The sequence below is a fragment of the Arachis ipaensis genome, chromosome B01, assembly GCF_000816755.2.
Source record: "Arachis ipaensis cultivar K30076 chromosome B01, Araip1.1, whole genome shotgun sequence".
Classification (NCBI taxonomy): domain Eukaryota; kingdom Viridiplantae; phylum Streptophyta; class Magnoliopsida; order Fabales; family Fabaceae; genus Arachis; species Arachis ipaensis.
Window position 1 is genome coordinate 127,394,975 of NC_029785.2, and position 16,217 is coordinate 127,411,191.

The 16,217-nt window shown below is 36.4% G+C and overlaps 4 protein-coding genes and 1 non-coding gene across 8 annotated transcripts; 1 reads left to right on the forward strand and 4 right to left on the reverse strand.

Annotated features, from left to right (window-relative positions):
* On the reverse strand, positions 1,165–3,848 carry LOC107637291 (tobamovirus multiplication protein 1-like). 3 transcript variants are annotated; one of them, XM_021104208.1, is made up of 11 exons: positions 3,425–3,848; positions 3,346–3,361; positions 3,115–3,167; positions 2,926–3,018; positions 2,730–2,801; positions 2,536–2,608; positions 2,416–2,461; positions 2,243–2,306; positions 1,858–1,911; positions 1,676–1,753; positions 1,165–1,574 (listed from the first exon to the last, which is right to left on the reverse strand). In XM_021104208.1, exons 1-11 carry the CDS (start codon positions 3,569–3,571, stop codon positions 1,482–1,484), a joined length of 789 nt encoding a protein of 262 aa, XP_020959867.1. In that variant the 5' UTR covers positions 3,572–3,848; the 3' UTR covers positions 1,165–1,481. The 3 variants fall into 3 exon arrangements, with proteins under 3 accessions (XP_020959867.1, XP_020959860.1, XP_016196210.1); XM_021104201.1 differs by having other exon boundaries at positions 3,264–3,361; positions 3,425–3,845; XM_016340724.2 differs by having other exon boundaries at positions 1,167–1,574; positions 3,264–3,354; positions 3,425–3,842.
* TRNAW-CCA lies at positions 3,929–4,000 on the forward strand. Its single transcript has one exon. It is a non-coding gene; the product is annotated as a tRNA-Trp (tRNA).
* On the reverse strand, positions 4,417–7,426 carry LOC107637298 (cardiolipin synthase (CMP-forming), mitochondrial). 2 transcript variants are annotated; one of them, XM_016340737.2, is made up of 9 exons: positions 7,295–7,426; positions 6,648–7,227; positions 6,501–6,567; positions 6,343–6,417; positions 6,212–6,263; positions 5,584–5,669; positions 5,424–5,498; positions 5,039–5,133; positions 4,417–4,954 (listed from the first exon to the last, which is right to left on the reverse strand). In XM_016340737.2, the coding sequence occupies exons 2-9, from the start codon at positions 7,133–7,135 to the stop codon at positions 4,864–4,866; spliced, it is 1,029 nt and encodes a 342-aa protein (XP_016196223.1). In that variant the 5' UTR covers positions 7,136–7,227; positions 7,295–7,426; the 3' UTR covers positions 4,417–4,863. The 2 variants fall into 2 exon arrangements, with proteins under 2 accessions (XP_016196223.1, XP_016196218.1); XM_016340732.2 differs by having other exon boundaries at positions 4,644–4,954; positions 6,648–7,393.
* LOC107619872 lies at positions 7,744–8,750 on the reverse strand. The gene has a single exon (XM_016322113.2). It carries the CDS (start codon positions 8,395–8,397, stop codon positions 8,056–8,058), a length of 342 nt encoding a protein of 113 aa, XP_016177599.1. The 5' UTR covers positions 8,398–8,750; the 3' UTR covers positions 7,744–8,055.
* LOC107613542 (phospholipase A I) lies at positions 9,505–14,743 on the reverse strand. The gene is made up of 16 exons (XM_021111980.1): positions 14,640–14,743; positions 14,215–14,268; positions 13,983–14,136; positions 13,669–13,878; positions 13,339–13,584; positions 13,097–13,259; positions 12,754–13,014; positions 12,484–12,645; positions 12,076–12,224; positions 11,749–11,941; positions 11,522–11,658; positions 11,167–11,305; positions 10,744–10,947; positions 10,199–10,652; positions 9,889–10,105; positions 9,505–9,798 (listed from the first exon to the last, which is right to left on the reverse strand). Exons 1-16 carry the CDS (start codon positions 14,741–14,743, stop codon positions 9,637–9,639), a joined length of 3,009 nt encoding a protein of 1,002 aa, XP_020967639.1. The 3' UTR covers positions 9,505–9,636.

Genomic DNA, 16,217 nt, shown 5'->3' on the forward strand with positions numbered 1-16,217 from the left:
CCATAACTTGAGCTACAGAGGTCCAAATGATGCGGTTCCAGTTGGGTTGGAAAGCTAACATCCGGGGCTTCGAAACGATATAAGATTTGCTATAGTTGCATCACGCATAGGGGCGCGCACGCGCACGGTACGCGGACGCGCCGATGGTGGCACATGACCCACTTAATGCAAACGTGGCCAGCGATTTTAGAAGCCTTGTGAGCCCAATCCAACTCATTTCTGATGCTATTTAAGCCAAGGATTGAAGGGGAATCAAGGGACTTTTCATACTTTAGATGTTAGTTACCAATTAGTTTAGTTTAGCTTTGTAGTTAGTTTCTAGAGAGAGAAGCTCTCACTTCTCTCTAGAATTAGGATTAGGTTTAGTTCTTAGATCTAGATTTTAATTCATCTTCTTCTACTTCTACATCTCAATTCTTTGTTGCTACATTCATATCCTTCTATTCTTTTGTTGCAATTCCCTTTATGTTGTTCTTATGTTTTGTTGTAGATCTACTATTGCTCATTCCATTTTCTTAAATAATAAAATAATAATTTATAAAATAAATAATAAATTTTATAATTAAAAAAAATAAAAATTAATTTATAATTAAAATTAAATAAAAAATATTTAAAAATTATTAAAAAATTTAACAAATATATTTTATTATTAAGACTATTTAATAGTCTAAATATTATGGGATCCTCCAATTCTTTGCGGACAATCTAATACGTGGATGTCCAACATTAGCTTTCTTAGTAATTCTTTGATTAACTAATTATGAAAAAGAAACGACAAAACATACAAACTTGATGCTTCTCTCTGACACACCGTTATTACTCCATGCACTACCATTTTTGGCAACATTATGTCACTCCAGCAACTTGCTACATGTCCTCACATGTAGATCATGTTTGTGCCGATAAAAATGCATTTTAATTATTTTTGTGTTGATGAAAATATTTTTAAATTTTATTATTGATAAAAACATTTTTAAATTATTTTAGAATATGACAAAAATATTCATGTGACAAAAAGAAAAATAGAGTAGGTCTCTAATCACAAGTTCACAACATAGCAGTTTTTTAGATTTTTAAATTATTTGAAGACATTTTGATCAATAATAAAATTTAAGTATTTTTTTTAATAAAAAAATAATTCAATTGCATTTTGTTGGTTTACCTAAGTATTATTATGTTATCTTGACTGAAAATCGTTCTTTTTGACAATGATATTGCAGCATTCTTACAAGAAAATTGCCATTTAAAAATGGATTTCTACTATAAATTGGACTAGCGATTGCTATATATTCTCGTTCAAATAAAGATACTACAATTGGAACTTTACTATCCAATTCCCCTCCAATATTTTGCAGCATATACTATAAAACTTCCACTCTACTCTCTACATTAAAAATTTGTGATTGGCCTGAACCACAACAATGAGACTTATCCTTCTCCTGATGAAGCTGAATCTCACAAGTGTCTTAACTCTTATACCATTACTGAATAGGATGATATTGAGCTGATATCCTCCTTGGTGGCAATTTGCGCAGTATGTAGAGGACTAAAGCTGAAGGTAGCACCTCAACCACCTATATTTTCAAATATGAACAAGCTAAGTGCGTTCCCAATTCTTAGAAACTAAAACTCTGGCAGCTATCAATAAAAAATGGGATCATGCTCAGCAGTGTACCAAGTAGTAGATCAAGTCCAAAAGAGGATGATAGAAAACATCAAGAGATGCATCTGAATCGAATGCAGATAGAAAACCCTGCGTGTGCATGCATAAGTGTCATTAAGAAACAAAATCGTATACTATATATACTGCATTATTCTATATGGTCCATGTATGTCAAGAAAACGGTTATCACTTACCATAACACATCTTATCAGAAAACAGGTGAAACAAATAGCTGTGACAGATCCAACCTGCAATATAATGTCACAACTTAATTGATATGAACAAATCTTCTTAGATTCATTTGTTAAATGAGTAATTTATATATCACAAACTACAGAATTTGATATTGTATCAATCAAAATGTCTATCCTTAAAAAGGCTCAAGTCTTAATTTGTTGTGATTTAAGAAATAATTACTTTGAAGCACAATACAAAACAACTGCATGAAAATGCACAGGTAAAACTCATTCCTCCACATCATTTGCTTGAAAAGATTTTGAAGTGAAGTACCATTTGAATTTTAGAAGTGAAAGCTAGACATGACAAACAGAAATTGTTAAAGGAATAAGGTAAGGATACCTCATGAAGTTTCTTCCTTCTCCCTCTAGATTCGATAGGGAAATGCTTCAGCATGATAAATAATCTAGCAAACATTTCACATATTCCAGCGTCCCATGTCAACCACAAATCACCAGTGACTAAATGAAACTGAGGTGTACAAGTATTCAAATAAGACAATGCAGAAACCTCACCTTCCTCCATATAGCAAGAAGCCTAATGCAGCCATAAATGACACAACTGAGGAAAAGAAAAATCTCACTTTAGAAAATGTATATGCATAAACCAACCAACCATTCATACAGAAAGCTAACCTGCAATAAATATCTTTCCGATGAATATCACAACAGTGTTATCATCTATCCAAAGGTATATCCAAATACAAACCTGAACACAGTCACATTTTAGTATACATTCCTTTCAGCTCAAAAACTGGAAAAAGATTTTACTAGCTTCACATAATTATGCAGAAAATACTTGAAAACAATAGAATGAGATAGGTACCTACCTGAATAAAATACAAGGCACCATTTATTGAAATATAAACTATCTTGAGCTTATCGGTAGGTAAGCTCCTTGCCTGTTTAATCATTGAAACAAACTCAGACTCTCTTTTCTTTTTTCTTTTTGTTTCAGCATAACTTAATTGTTAATTGAACTAAAATGCCTGATCAAATTGAAGTAGAAGAAGAAGCTAGAGTTGCCTGGTGATAAATTTCTGCCCAGAAAAGAACAAGAAGTGTATAGGTAGAGAAGAACAGTAGGCCCGGCAGATCTAACAGCACCAAAACCAATACCTAATTATTCAACATTGAACAGTAAACATGTAAGTATAAAAGGCAGCATTGGAGCAGAATAGACCTAAAGTTGAAGCAACCATAAAAAGAAGAAACCTTGGGACGCAAAAGAAAAACCAGCTTGTGTAATCCAAAGACGAGTGCGCGAACTGTGCATTGTGAAAATGGCAAGAGAAAGCAAAAGATTAAATGCCATAATAAGAAGCGCATAAGAGAACACAGTTAAGAGTAAGGAGAAGAAAGACCTCCGTTGACAATGAAGTTCATAAGATGGAAAATCTTTTGGGTAGTCCAGCCATATTGAGGAACTCTGAGTTCAATTCTTACCAATTGAATCTGCAGACTGCAGTGTATGAGTGTTGGTCAAAGAAATGGAGGAAGAAGGAGGTCGGAGAGGGGAACTTACGAGGGCGAGGGAGGAGACGAGAGCATAAGCAGCGCAGAGTATGTAGAAAACTGCGTCCTGCCAGAGAGTTGAGTTGCTGTTGTTAGCATGGTGATGGTGCCATTGCCACTGGCGCCACCGCAAATACAAAAAGGATGCAGTGTCCATGGCAGCTTAATTGGAAAGGGAAAAGGAGGGATTACGGTTTGATGAATAATGAATTAATGATGATGCAATCTCTCTACCAAACAGTCTTCTCTCTCCCGCTCTCTCAGCTACCAACTGCTTTTGGCGCTCTCTTTCTTAACGCTCAACTAAGCTTCAATTCTTTGCTTTGCCAATTTTCTTTCTTTTAAAACCAACAGATTAATAATTGAAAACGACAACAGAATCATCCCCGCCTGTGGGAGGCACTTTTTTATTTTTCTGACTGGAGGTTGCTGAATGTGGTGCCAAGATAAGTGTTGATGTTGACCCTTTTAATTATTAATCATATTATTTTATCGCAGAAAGATATCAACAATCGGATCCGTGGCGCAATGGTAGCGCGTCTGACTCCAGATTAGAAGGTTGCGTGTTCGATTCACGTCGGGTTCAATTCCCAGGATCCATTAATTTTGGTTTTTTTGTTGTTTTCTTTCTTTCCGACCCTTAATTATTAAGCATGAGGAGAAACTGTCGTAAGTTGAGACCCTTTATTCTAAAACCAACTTTTAATATCCAGAATCCCAGCTTGAATAGATGAAAAATGAAATAGTTGCTTCAAATTCCACTTTTATGTTTGTACCTTTTGTTTACCCCGCATAATAGCTTCCTAAATTAAATTATCTTAACATATATTACTTTTACTTCAAATTATTTCTGACTAAAGTCAAACTCAAGCTAATTAGTCCCATCCCAAACTTTGCAATTTTCTTTCACCTCACATAGCTGTAAAGTTGGAAAGTAGAATGCATATTCGAACAAGTTTGTTAGAGTTTAAACTATGAAAAACACTTTAAAGTTTCCATTGGAATAAGTATACATTTATAAATTTTGTTTTCAAACATGCTCCGAACATAAGGGGTTTACTTGCTTTATTTTTCATAGGAAAACTAGCACGTCTACAGTCGAATTGTAGCGAGTGATGTTTCACGGTAGAATTATTAACACCTGTCTCTGGTTAAATTGTCTCCTCACCAGATAACGTTAGCACTACAACAAAAGAGGACGGGAGAGTCAAAAATGAAAAAATCAAAAGTTGCTAAAAATTCAAGACCAGACAATGAGGTTGATTTTCTTGTGATGAACATTGGTCAGCCACTTTGTTGAAACTGTATCCTTAACCCAGAAGCCAGTCTATGAAAAGTGAAAGCAAACTCGGCCTAATATTACCATAATTCACTCTGTTCCATCTATCATCCCTCTGCAGCACCAGAGTGCAGGACGCTTCATGATCCTTGGCTTCAACAAAACATCAACTAGACCGACTTTGAAACTATCACGGAACTCCTAAGATACTGTGCTCCATAAGATGCCGAAGATGCAATTGTTGTTGAAGCCACTAAATAGCTGCAGCAGGACATGGGTGAATTAACAATCTGGGAAGGCATGCTACAAAGGCATAAATAAATAAACAAATGATAGCTTAATTACCTCAAATAACTAATGTATGATTGAGTTTCTAGGGTTCCAAACTCTGGTTGCAGAAGGGCTGCAGCAACTAATGCTAACTGGAGCACTGTATTCACCTGTTAACATTGGTATTCTTCCTCAATAAACAGGATAGGCAGAAGGAAAATTCATAGATAGATCTACTCTGATATATAAACCTTTTGAGATGCAGCATAAGTTAACAGACAAATTGGTTTGGGGAACACACAAATGTTCTATATTTGCACGCCTCAATCTTAATCCTAACTTCAACTAAGCAGAGCCACACCATAAAGCTAAAGTCATAAAACTAATATACATAAGTTAGTATGAACTCAATGTCCAACAGCATGCAGAGCAAATAAACTCCCGCATCTATAACACTTACCTTGCTTATAAAGAGTGGTTCAATCTTTTGGCGGGATGTCCCATCAAGGTTAACGAAATCAGACCAGCTTTTCCACTGAGAAGTACAAAATGAATGTTTCATCTAGCAGATTAGATAATAATCAAGCAAATGGAAAACTTAAGATCTAAATTGTTCTCACCTTCCAACCCAAACTACTTGCTCTCAAATATACTGCACCACCAACAAGGAAGACATCTCGGAACACAACAATACCAACAAGTGCAGCTTCAAAAAAGAGAACAAAAAGACATGTTCAACACCACATATATACCTAATGTATACAAAATAATGCAACAATTGTCTAAACATAAATGCATAAAGTTATTCAACACACATAAACATAAATTGTGTGTATATATGTATGTTCTCTAAACATAAATTCTAAATGATGCAGCGATTGTCTGAAAATAAAATGCTTGCGCACACATTTTTCAGCCACAAGAGTCATCAAGCCCAAGCAGCATATAATTACAAGGAAACATAAACCGTTGCTGCACCAATTACTATACAAATAAACAGCTAGTCACAATATCTGATATCACTTTTGTAACTAGGCATGGGACATTATAAGGTTGAAGGACTTCTATGGTATATTAATAACACAAAATGAGGATGAGGCTTATCCCTACTACCTTCCTTTTAGCATCTCACTCTTCATTAATCATCACAAAATCACAAATACCTAAGCCAAGCCATTAACAATTATCATTCGAGAATTGAAGAAGGTTACATAAAATAGAGGCATCAGAGAGTCTATAACCACTCACGATGCAGTAAATCTTGATGCACCATTGCAAGAGCGACACAAGCAATAAGAACCTGCACCACGAATTGGAAAACAGATTATCAAAATGCACACAAATTCTGCAATGACACTTGAGCAGATAGAGGCTTTTACCTTGTCAGCAAGGGGATCAAGGTAGGAACCTACTACAGAATCAATCTTCATCTTCCTAGCCACGTATCCATCCAGCTACAATCAACCATACCATAAATCACAACATAAATATAATCATGCTTATCATGTCAAAAATGATTACTTTTCAATATTCATACCCAATCACTGGCACCAGATATTGCCAACCCGACCATTGCTGAAGTATACATCTCATTCATGATCATCCTACACAATTCCCAATCAAACAAAGCATTATGAAAAATATATATATTTTTTTTCTTTTGGAACGGAAAGGGTATACTTACCATCCAAGAAAAGGACCCGAAATTAATCGAGAGAAGGAGATGAAATTGGGAGTATTGACGAAGCTATCGAATAGGCTGTTAGTGGAGGAGGACCGGTCCGGATTCTGGTCAACCCGATCGAGCAAATGGAGCGGCGGCAAGGGATTGGTCCGGCGGCGGCGAAGCAAATCCAAGGGGTTCTGGACTTTGGGAAAAACGACGGCGTTTGCGCGGAGGTAAAGAGGTGTGGCGGACTGTGAGAGCTTCCATGGCGGCCAGCTCAGGAAGAGAGGGCAAGGCCGCCGCTGAAACCGAAACGGAGAGACAAACCTGAGCGGCGAAGTGCTGAAGAGTGGGTGGTTGTTGGTGGTGTTGTTGCTGTAACTGTTGCGGAGAGGAGCGTACGATGGCCACAATGGGATTGCGGTTGTTGAGGTCACAAAGGTTCGAGCTTTGTTCTTGGTTTCGTTGTTATTGAGAATTAATTTTAGGGATCTGAAGAGAACCATTGTTATCGAATCATTTTGAGCTGAAAAGACAAGAAAATTCGGGGGTTTTGGGTTTAAGAGTACAGAAGAGAGAGATACGTGCGTTGTTGCTACTTGAAGCAAATGTCGGAGGTTGATTCAAATACGCGCTTCTTCTTCTTTCTCTTCTTCTTCTTCCACGTTGAATTTGTGACTTTTCCACCTGAACGGCAAGTCGTTTTCTCCCCTGGTTGATCAAAACGCAGAGTCGTTCGGGTCCGAGGAAGCATGCCAAAAACAAAAAGGCCTAAAGGATAAGGATTGGAATGTATTTTTTTTAATTAAATATTCGTTTCGATTAACTTTATAAAAAAATATTTTTTCTTATTCTTTTGTAAGTAAAAAGAAAAAGAAAACAATTGTTCATAAACAGAAAATATAAGAAATATATTTGTTACATTTTCTTTTTAAATTTATAATCAGTTGTGGTTGTTGGCTTGTTGCTCTCACCTGAAAAGGACAATAATCTCTTTCTCTTAATTATAATTTATAAGTATGTAGTAAATGATATTTAAAAAGCTTTGGAATAAAGGATAAAAATATTTGATTGGGGAAACTCTAAGCTGAAAGCATATTCATGCCAGCAATTATGAGCATGTATAATGAATCATTTATAGTTCATGCGTTGTTTAGTATTAGGTTTGATGAAATATTGAATACAAATTGGTCACATAAACGCAAGATTCATTAATCAACAGGCATGGCATTCCTTCCTTGTCCTATGATATTTTCTGATTATTCATTTTTCTTCTTGGCCATCCCAAATCACCAACGAGATTGCAGAGAAATAGAAATACATGAAGCTCAAGATAACAAGAAAATGGCTCAATGTGATAACAACACGTGACAAAGATAAGATGAACATGCATGCATGCTTCATGGCATCTAATGCAGAAAGTCAATCAGAGTTGCAAGTTATCGATATCGTTCTTGAGGATCCTGTAGTTGTAACCAGGAATTCTGTTCATTGGAATATTGCTTTCTGCCACTTGTGAAACAGAACACATTCTTGGGAGGAACCCATTTGTGCTTCTTCGCTTCCTCTTCTTCCCTATCATTAGCAACACCCAGAAACTAGTCCTGAACGTGGTGGAAACCATGTCCACGAGGTGTGGCTGATGAGGCTTATGTGAAGTCCCTCGTTTATCTAAATCAAACTTTGTGAAGTACTCAATTTCCTTCTTTACAAGAGATCCAATAGTGCCTCTTGTGCCTATAGCAACTGGAGCTGCAGGAGCAGACATATTCTATGTGAGAATTTGGTTCTACTGAAGGAGGTTTAATTTATTTCTATATGAAGAAAATTGTGTCATGGTTCTCTAAGTTTCAGTTTCAATAGAAGCATCCCCTTTTGATCATCCCTTATTACCACTATTGTAGACGATAAAAAGCTTTATGAAAAGCAAGAGCTTCCATGATTGGGAAACTCGCTTGTGTTACGGGCATCATGCTTTACCCTTTGACTTCTGAGACTATAATAGCTTGCTTCTAATGGACACAAGTCCTAAGTACAAGAATTACTGATAATCATAAGAAATTGGTTGTGTTGTTTTTACCGTAAAAATCATAAAAAAGATTTGCTGTATTAGAGTTGAGAGTTGAGACTACTACAGTCTACGGCGCTCAACTTAATAATGATTTCATTATTTATGTGTGCTGATCCAAGTTACCTTCCGCCAATCATGCCTTGGCTAAAGGAAAGGGGAAGAGATTGATCTTTCGCTGTCTTGTCGTGTCCTTTTTGGGTACGAGGGTCCTGCTGTGTTTGCTCATAATCATAATATCCCCACTATTTCAATTTTCAACTTTCAAGATTCTTTTTCTATCAATAATTGTTGTTTATTATTCTATTAATTTGAAAATTAAAATTATGCACATTGTTTTGCTAAAAAGATGAACATTTTGCACATTTATTCACCTCAATGACAGAAATAACATTAGTCAGCTGGTAATGGAATAGGACACTCATGTTAAAGCCACGAAAATTAATTATTAAAAAAAGTTGAGAGAATAAAGTGTGATCTTTAACCTTTTAATGTTCTCGTTCTCATGTTTTTTCTTGATTCCACTTATAAAATTAATGGTAAAATATCACACTTTACTCGTTCAATTGTTAAAAAAAATTGAAAAAATTCATTTCCGTTACACATGCAAGTAATTTAAGACCCAAGTAAATCAGAAGTAAATATAGTATAACAAGTAACGTGTTCAACAATCTCTAGTATCTGAAATTCTGTGTCAGCAATTTGATTATGATGTTTGGAAAAAATATATATATTATTAGGATCAACCTCCTCTAAAGTGAAGAACTTAGTAAAGTGAAAATTTGAGGAGCTCATGTCATGGTAGACTTATATCCAGAGGGGATTGCTCAAAATACCCCCTTTTTTATAATTAATGAATTAATATCAAAGGCATATTAAGCTATAAGAAAGCTGTCCCAGGCCCAGCACAACATAATGTGACAGTTGCCCTTAAAGACCTCAAACTTCGTAAACATAAAAGTGACAAATATAATGACAATATGAAAATGAAAGTGAAAGCAATGCACATACCATCCATCTTACATCATTCGCTGATAGTTGCATAGACGGTACAGTCCTACGAAACATATATGAACTAATTTCTCGATCATCTTCCACAACCTTCATAAAGATATCCAAACTCAATTTTCTAATGGATGCACTAAGTTGATTTTAAGAAGTTATGCAAAGGATAAGGTGAAGAAAACATACTATGGTTTGACAGCCTAGATAGCGGTGGACAATGCCTCCTATGTGGAAATAAGACTTGAAGGCAACAAGATCAGAAACAGTGACTATATTGGCCAGGAGAGCTGCTCCCTTTCTGCGGTGATTTCTCATTGTTGACAACAAACTGAGTTTAACACTTTCTACAAACTTCGTAGCAAGCTCTCCAGGTTCAGCAACCACAAATACATCATTGTGCCAGCTAAATGAAAAGCCAGTAACATCATGCTTCCATCCACATAGAAGAATAAAAGGTGATCATGAATAGAAAAACATTAAAAATAATAACAAATACCTCATTATCAAGCCATCTGAGTTACTCTGAAGAGCCAAATGTACAACACCCACTTGTGGTGTATTTTGCAATTTGTCGTGCAATTGTCTGACAGGTGAAGATAGCAGTCTAAGTCCTCGAGGAGAAACTGGAGGTGATGTAGTTGGTTTTCCTAATTGACTGTCTAAACTTAAAGCGGGGACCAGATCAATCCGTCCAATCCTCTGAGAATCAGGACTATACCGACGTGGGCTAGAAGGGAAAACAGGAGATGCATATGGAGATAGATTTGTTGGCGATGGCACTTTCTTTAGAGTCTCAGACAAACCGCGCATAAGGGAAAATCTTATTCTGTTACGAGCACAAAATGACTCTAGCACCCGGGCATGGTTAATCACACTTCCGGAATCTGGACTGTGTGAAGCTTCAACAAGTAGTACATTACGCCTCCACCCTAAAGTGGGACTACTGTTACCTGATAAAAATAGAAAATAAAAAATCTTAAATTTTAAGGGGGTCGAGGGAAGTCAAACCTTACAGAAAAGACAATACATAAGCAACTATACCCTCATTAGACTCATTTGTCAGGGATGATTTGGATCTCAAATTTTCTAACCACTTCCGGTCATGCTGAGAAGGAAGAAGCAATCTCTCGCAGGCATTTCCAAATGCCTGACGATTCTTTTCTATGTATTCTTCAACGCAAGATTCCAACTTCAGCCAGATAGTTGGATCCGTTGCATCAAGTTCCATATCACAACGTTCATCAACTGCAAGGAAAACCACAAGATCATTTCTTGAGAAGTGAAGCTACTTGTCAAGAATCGGTCCTGTCTAAAGATATTTCTCTATCTACCCAGGAAAAAGGAAAGAAAATAAAAACTGAAGTAGAATAGCAAATTGATGAAAATTCATGGTAATAAGATTGGTAGAAAGATTCTTCCATTCCAGCACTGCAAAGTGCAAAGTCCAAAACACAAGCACAATACCTGGATTGAAACGAAAATACTGTATCTCAGGAAGCATAGGTAGCAATGTACTTAAAGCTTCCTCCACCCGGTCAACAGAGCATGAACTCTCTATCAACACCTGTCCAGTGTCCAGATACCGCCAACCACCTTTTCGCATCTAAAACAGCATAAGTGTTTGACAATCAAATATTAACTATGCTTAATTGTCAATGACATACCCTCTAAAATTGAAATTACTAATCACATTCTGTCTGGTTTTTATGTCGACAAAACTAAAAAAGCAAGTGTGCCATTAAAATAATCATCAAAACCCTTGATCTTCTTTCACGAATACTGAATATATTGCAGAACCAAAACAGAGAAGAGTAATTACCCTTGGTGGAACATCACCACACCCTACAGAAACCAGACAGTCAATTTTTGTGTCGGGCCACAGAAGTTGTGCTTCTCTTATGGCAAAAATTGTTGGATTGTTTGCTACTATTGCCCCATCTTGCCAGCGGTTTACATCTTAAGTCACATTCCAGGATGAGAAGACATGTCAATAATGAAAACTTAAATACAACCAACTGATGTAAACAATAACAGAGCATTCAGTACCATCTGAGAAATCATCAAGATAATAAGGAGCAGCTGAGGAAGCTCTGATAGCCTTCCATATTTGATGCTTACAACTTCCAATGAATGCACTGCGCTTATAAGTATAGCCAACTTGTGCATCTGTAGGTGACACTAATACGACCCCAGAGCTTTCTGACGTTGCAAGAGTCACCTCCGGTGTACCAGTAGGGTACTGCAATTTAGATAGAAGTAAAGACATAGGAGGCAAGATAATGAAAGATTATTAAGAAATAATACATTAACAGCCACAAACAATTGTAGGCCAATAGCCACAATAGACAGCAATGAAAATATTAGGCCTCATACCTGATAGTTGCGAAATATGAAGGGCTGTGCAGGCATCATGCTCACCAAGGTTGACACAACAAAAACTTTGGGCACATTTTTCACAGCAGAATCTATCAATAGATTAATAATAATAATAATAATAATAAGAGAAAATGACAAATAAGTCCCTTACCTTTTGCCCTGCAGACATTTTTGTTTCTGACTATTGAAAAATACTTTTAAGTCCCTGACCTTCACAAAATTTGGACGGATCAGTCCCTGACGGAAGCATTTGGACGGATCAGTCCCTGACGAAGACATTTGGACGGAGGGACTGATCTGTCCAAGTTTTGTGAAGGTCAGGGACTTAAAAGTATTTTTCAATGGTTAGGGACGAAAATGTCCGCAGAACAAAAGGTCAGACACCTATTTGTCCTTTTCTCTAATAATAATAATAATTTGCCAATGAAAATTCAAAAGTGCATACTTTTGATCCATGAACAACAACTCTAAAACTCTGTGATGAACTCTTATAGAGTTGATCTAACTTTTCCCTCCAAGTTGCTGATTCATTCTCCTTGGGAGAAGGCTCAGCAAAAACAAGCTTCCCTGTTTAAAAATGTCATTGAATCAGTTTATCTAGATTCTAGAATTGCAGGAAAATAAACAGACCAATTAGCAAAGTAGTGCATGTTGATTCTTAAGAAACACCCTAACCTAGATTTTTGTATATATCTTCACATTCTTCCAAAGTCATTAACTTAATCCCAAGGGCAACAGCGAGCATACCACCTGTGGATGTGCCACATATTAAATCAAACAACTCATGTATTCGTTTTCCGGTACCCTTCTCAATTTCCCTTAACATTTTTACAGTTGCTAGACCTTTCATTCCACCTCCATCCATTGAGAGTATGCGAAGGCCTTGCTTTGCCACTTTTCTCCCTCTTATAGCACGCCTTAGATTTTCATTCTCTCCTACAAAACCATAACATGAAGAAGCTTATTATTGGGATAGAACATCTTAGAATATATGGATAATTTTACATCCAGAACAAACCAAGAATTGCCAAAGCACGAGCTGCAGCTTTATAAACACGCGGTTCAGTTACAACAGCCAGGCGTAAGAGAAGCTCTCGTAAACTTTCAGAAGTAACAAGTATTTGACGATTCTCCAGACTGAAGGCTAAATTCCCAACAGCTAAAAGAGCTAGCTTTTGTACCTAAAGAAATGTAAATTATAAAATCAAGAACCATAACCAAATGAATCAAACAGTTATATCAAAAAAGAAACAAACATGCCTCTGGATCTTTATGGGCGCATAAAATTTTCAAAGATTTCAAAACATCTTTGGTCAACATCTTCTCAGCCACAGTATTAGATGTGAAAGCCAACTTGACCACAACTTGCAATACAGATATTAAGTCTTCCCGGCAAGCAGATTTGAGAACTGTTCCAATTGGTCTCATGATGTCCGCTCTCATCAGCTGCAATGCAACAGAATCATCAGAGGCAAGGGCTGAAAGAGCAGAGCATGCTTGTCCAACCTGTAAATATTGAGAATGATCACGCCACCGATGGCAGTAGAATAGATAAAAGAACCCATAATGTTTAAACCTTTTAAAACATACCACATGACAGTTGTCACTAGTTATCATACTTATAAGCTGCCGCACTGCATTCTCATCTTTACCAACAAAAACTCTATTTCCTTCATCTTGCATTATCTTTCCTAGTGCTGACGCCAGTAACGGGTGATGACATGAAGAAAAACGGAATATAAGAGAGAATGCGGCACTGAGCTTATGCCTGGATGCTACAAAATAAGAACTGTTTTCCATCTGCAATGACAAGGAAAAAACATGTTTGACTGAAATACATTAAATGTTATTAAGAGAATATTGTCACTGCCAGGTATTAGTCTAGGTAGTTGGAGAAATATTACCTCTATTTCCACATTCACTGATCTCAATTTTTCATCTGCTACAACCCTAATGTTTGCAAGAGTAAGGTGCCGAAGTTTTCTGAGTGGCAAAATTTCTGGAAGAAACTCAAGAGGATTTCCAAATAGCCTTAGAACCCGTAACTCAGCCATAGCCCTGCCATATGTCAAACAATAAGATTACTTGGAGCCTAAACAACTTCATAGGTTCTCAGCTAATAAATAAATAAATAACCTGAAATCAAGAAGAGGCCGAACAAGCTTGTTGTATTCCAGTGAGGAATACAAGCTAGCAAAATATTAAACATTAGGCAGCGCATTTGAATTTGAATTCGGTTAACTACACTCGAAGGAAGGGAAGCAATGGTCATCTCTTCTGCAAAACGCGAAAACTTCGGTACCAAACTTTTTATTTAAATTTAAAAAAAAAGATGTTTATTGTTAAATACAAAAAGCTTAAGATATCTAGAAGCCTTGAAGTAGTATTTATACTGTTGATTTGGTCCTAAATCTTATATTTTGCATGCAATTTTTGTTTTTTGTTTAGGAAAAGCTCTTCATCCATGTATTTTTTACATGGTTGTTAACAAATTAATTTCCTCAGTATACGCGTTCCTCGTCCCTCACTCGTTTGTCATACACGCGCTACATATAACATACTGCAACCTAAAACTTTGCTCAACATAAACCTTCTGCTGCAACGTAAACCACCTCCTTCTTCTTCTTCTTCTTCTCTGCTCGCGTTCTTCCTTATTGATCTGCATTGCCTTCGTCGTTCTCCTCTAGTCGCGTTCATCTTCTCGTTTTCTTATTTTGATCTGGTTACATTGCATTTATCTTCTTCCTATTCTTCTTCGTTTTCTTCTTTGATATGCACTTCTGAATCGAAACAATGAATGACTCAACTTCAAATCAGTTGAATGGAGAGCGATTTGGATTACTCTTCTGAAACGAATCAAACGGACAAAGTTTGGATTATTCAATTTTGAATCGAAGTGAATTGAATGCAATTGCTAATTTGAATTGAATTAAATGGACGGAGGTGTATTGAATTGAATTGAATTGAATTGATAATATGTAAATTGTAGGCAGAGTTATTTGAATTTGATTTTATATAATGGATTATGTTTCGTTTATTGGTACTATACAATTGTTTCACCATGAGTACTGTGTTCGGTTCATTTTGCAGAAAGCTGTTTGAATTTGATTTTACATAATGGATTATGTTTCATTCACTCAGTACTATACAATTATTTTACCATGAGTATTGGGTTCGGTTCACCATGAGTACTGTGTTCGGTTCATTCTACAAAAAGCTGTTTGAATTTGATTTTGTATAATGGATTACGTTTCGTTCACTCAGTACTATACAATTGTTTCACCATGAGTCCATGAGTACTATGTTTGGTTCACCATGAGTACTGTGTTCGGTTCACCATGAGTACTGTGTTCAGTTCATTCTGCACTATTCAAAACTCTTCTTCCTCACCTGCTACTGCTTCTTCACCAGAGAGAGAAGGAGAAAAAGACAAAAAAATACAGCAGCAACAATAACAAAAGAATAACGATAAGGAGAAAACACGTGAAGAAGAACGAACACAAAAAAGAATGAGGAGAAGGAGGAGGAGGAGGAGGAACACGAAGAAGAAGGCGAAGAAGAAGAAGACACTCCGTGCGTAAACGAGCGTGAGAAGAAGAAGAAGAAGAAGAAGAAGAAGAAGAAGAAGAAAAAGAAGAAGAAGAAGAAGAAGAAGAAGACACTCCGTGGCTTCCATATGTTACGGACCTTCAAATAGCCTATAAATCGCGCCAGGCTTGAGAAGTTTTGCTTTAACTCGTAAATCGTTGCAGGTCTTTGTGTTTCATCCCAGAATCACGTGAATCCTTCTGGGAGGACGATTTATGCGTAACATGTAACCCTGGGTGGCCTAGCATGATTTACTCTTAATTTCCCTAGGCTATGCATGCATAAATCGTCTTAGAGTCCCATGTTTAACATATTATGTAACCCTTATCACCCTAAGATGATTTATATAATATTAGGAAAAAGGTAAATACATTTCGAAAATTGTTTTAAGAGAATCCAATAAATTTGGCTTCAGTTTCATTTATTTAAGTAAAAACCCTTGAAAGAATGCAAAACAATATGTATAAATATATTTAAGGATAAATCAGCTTTTAAATTGTTTGGCATCTAATATTATCTCATTGTCCTATTTTGATTTTTGTTTCAAAATT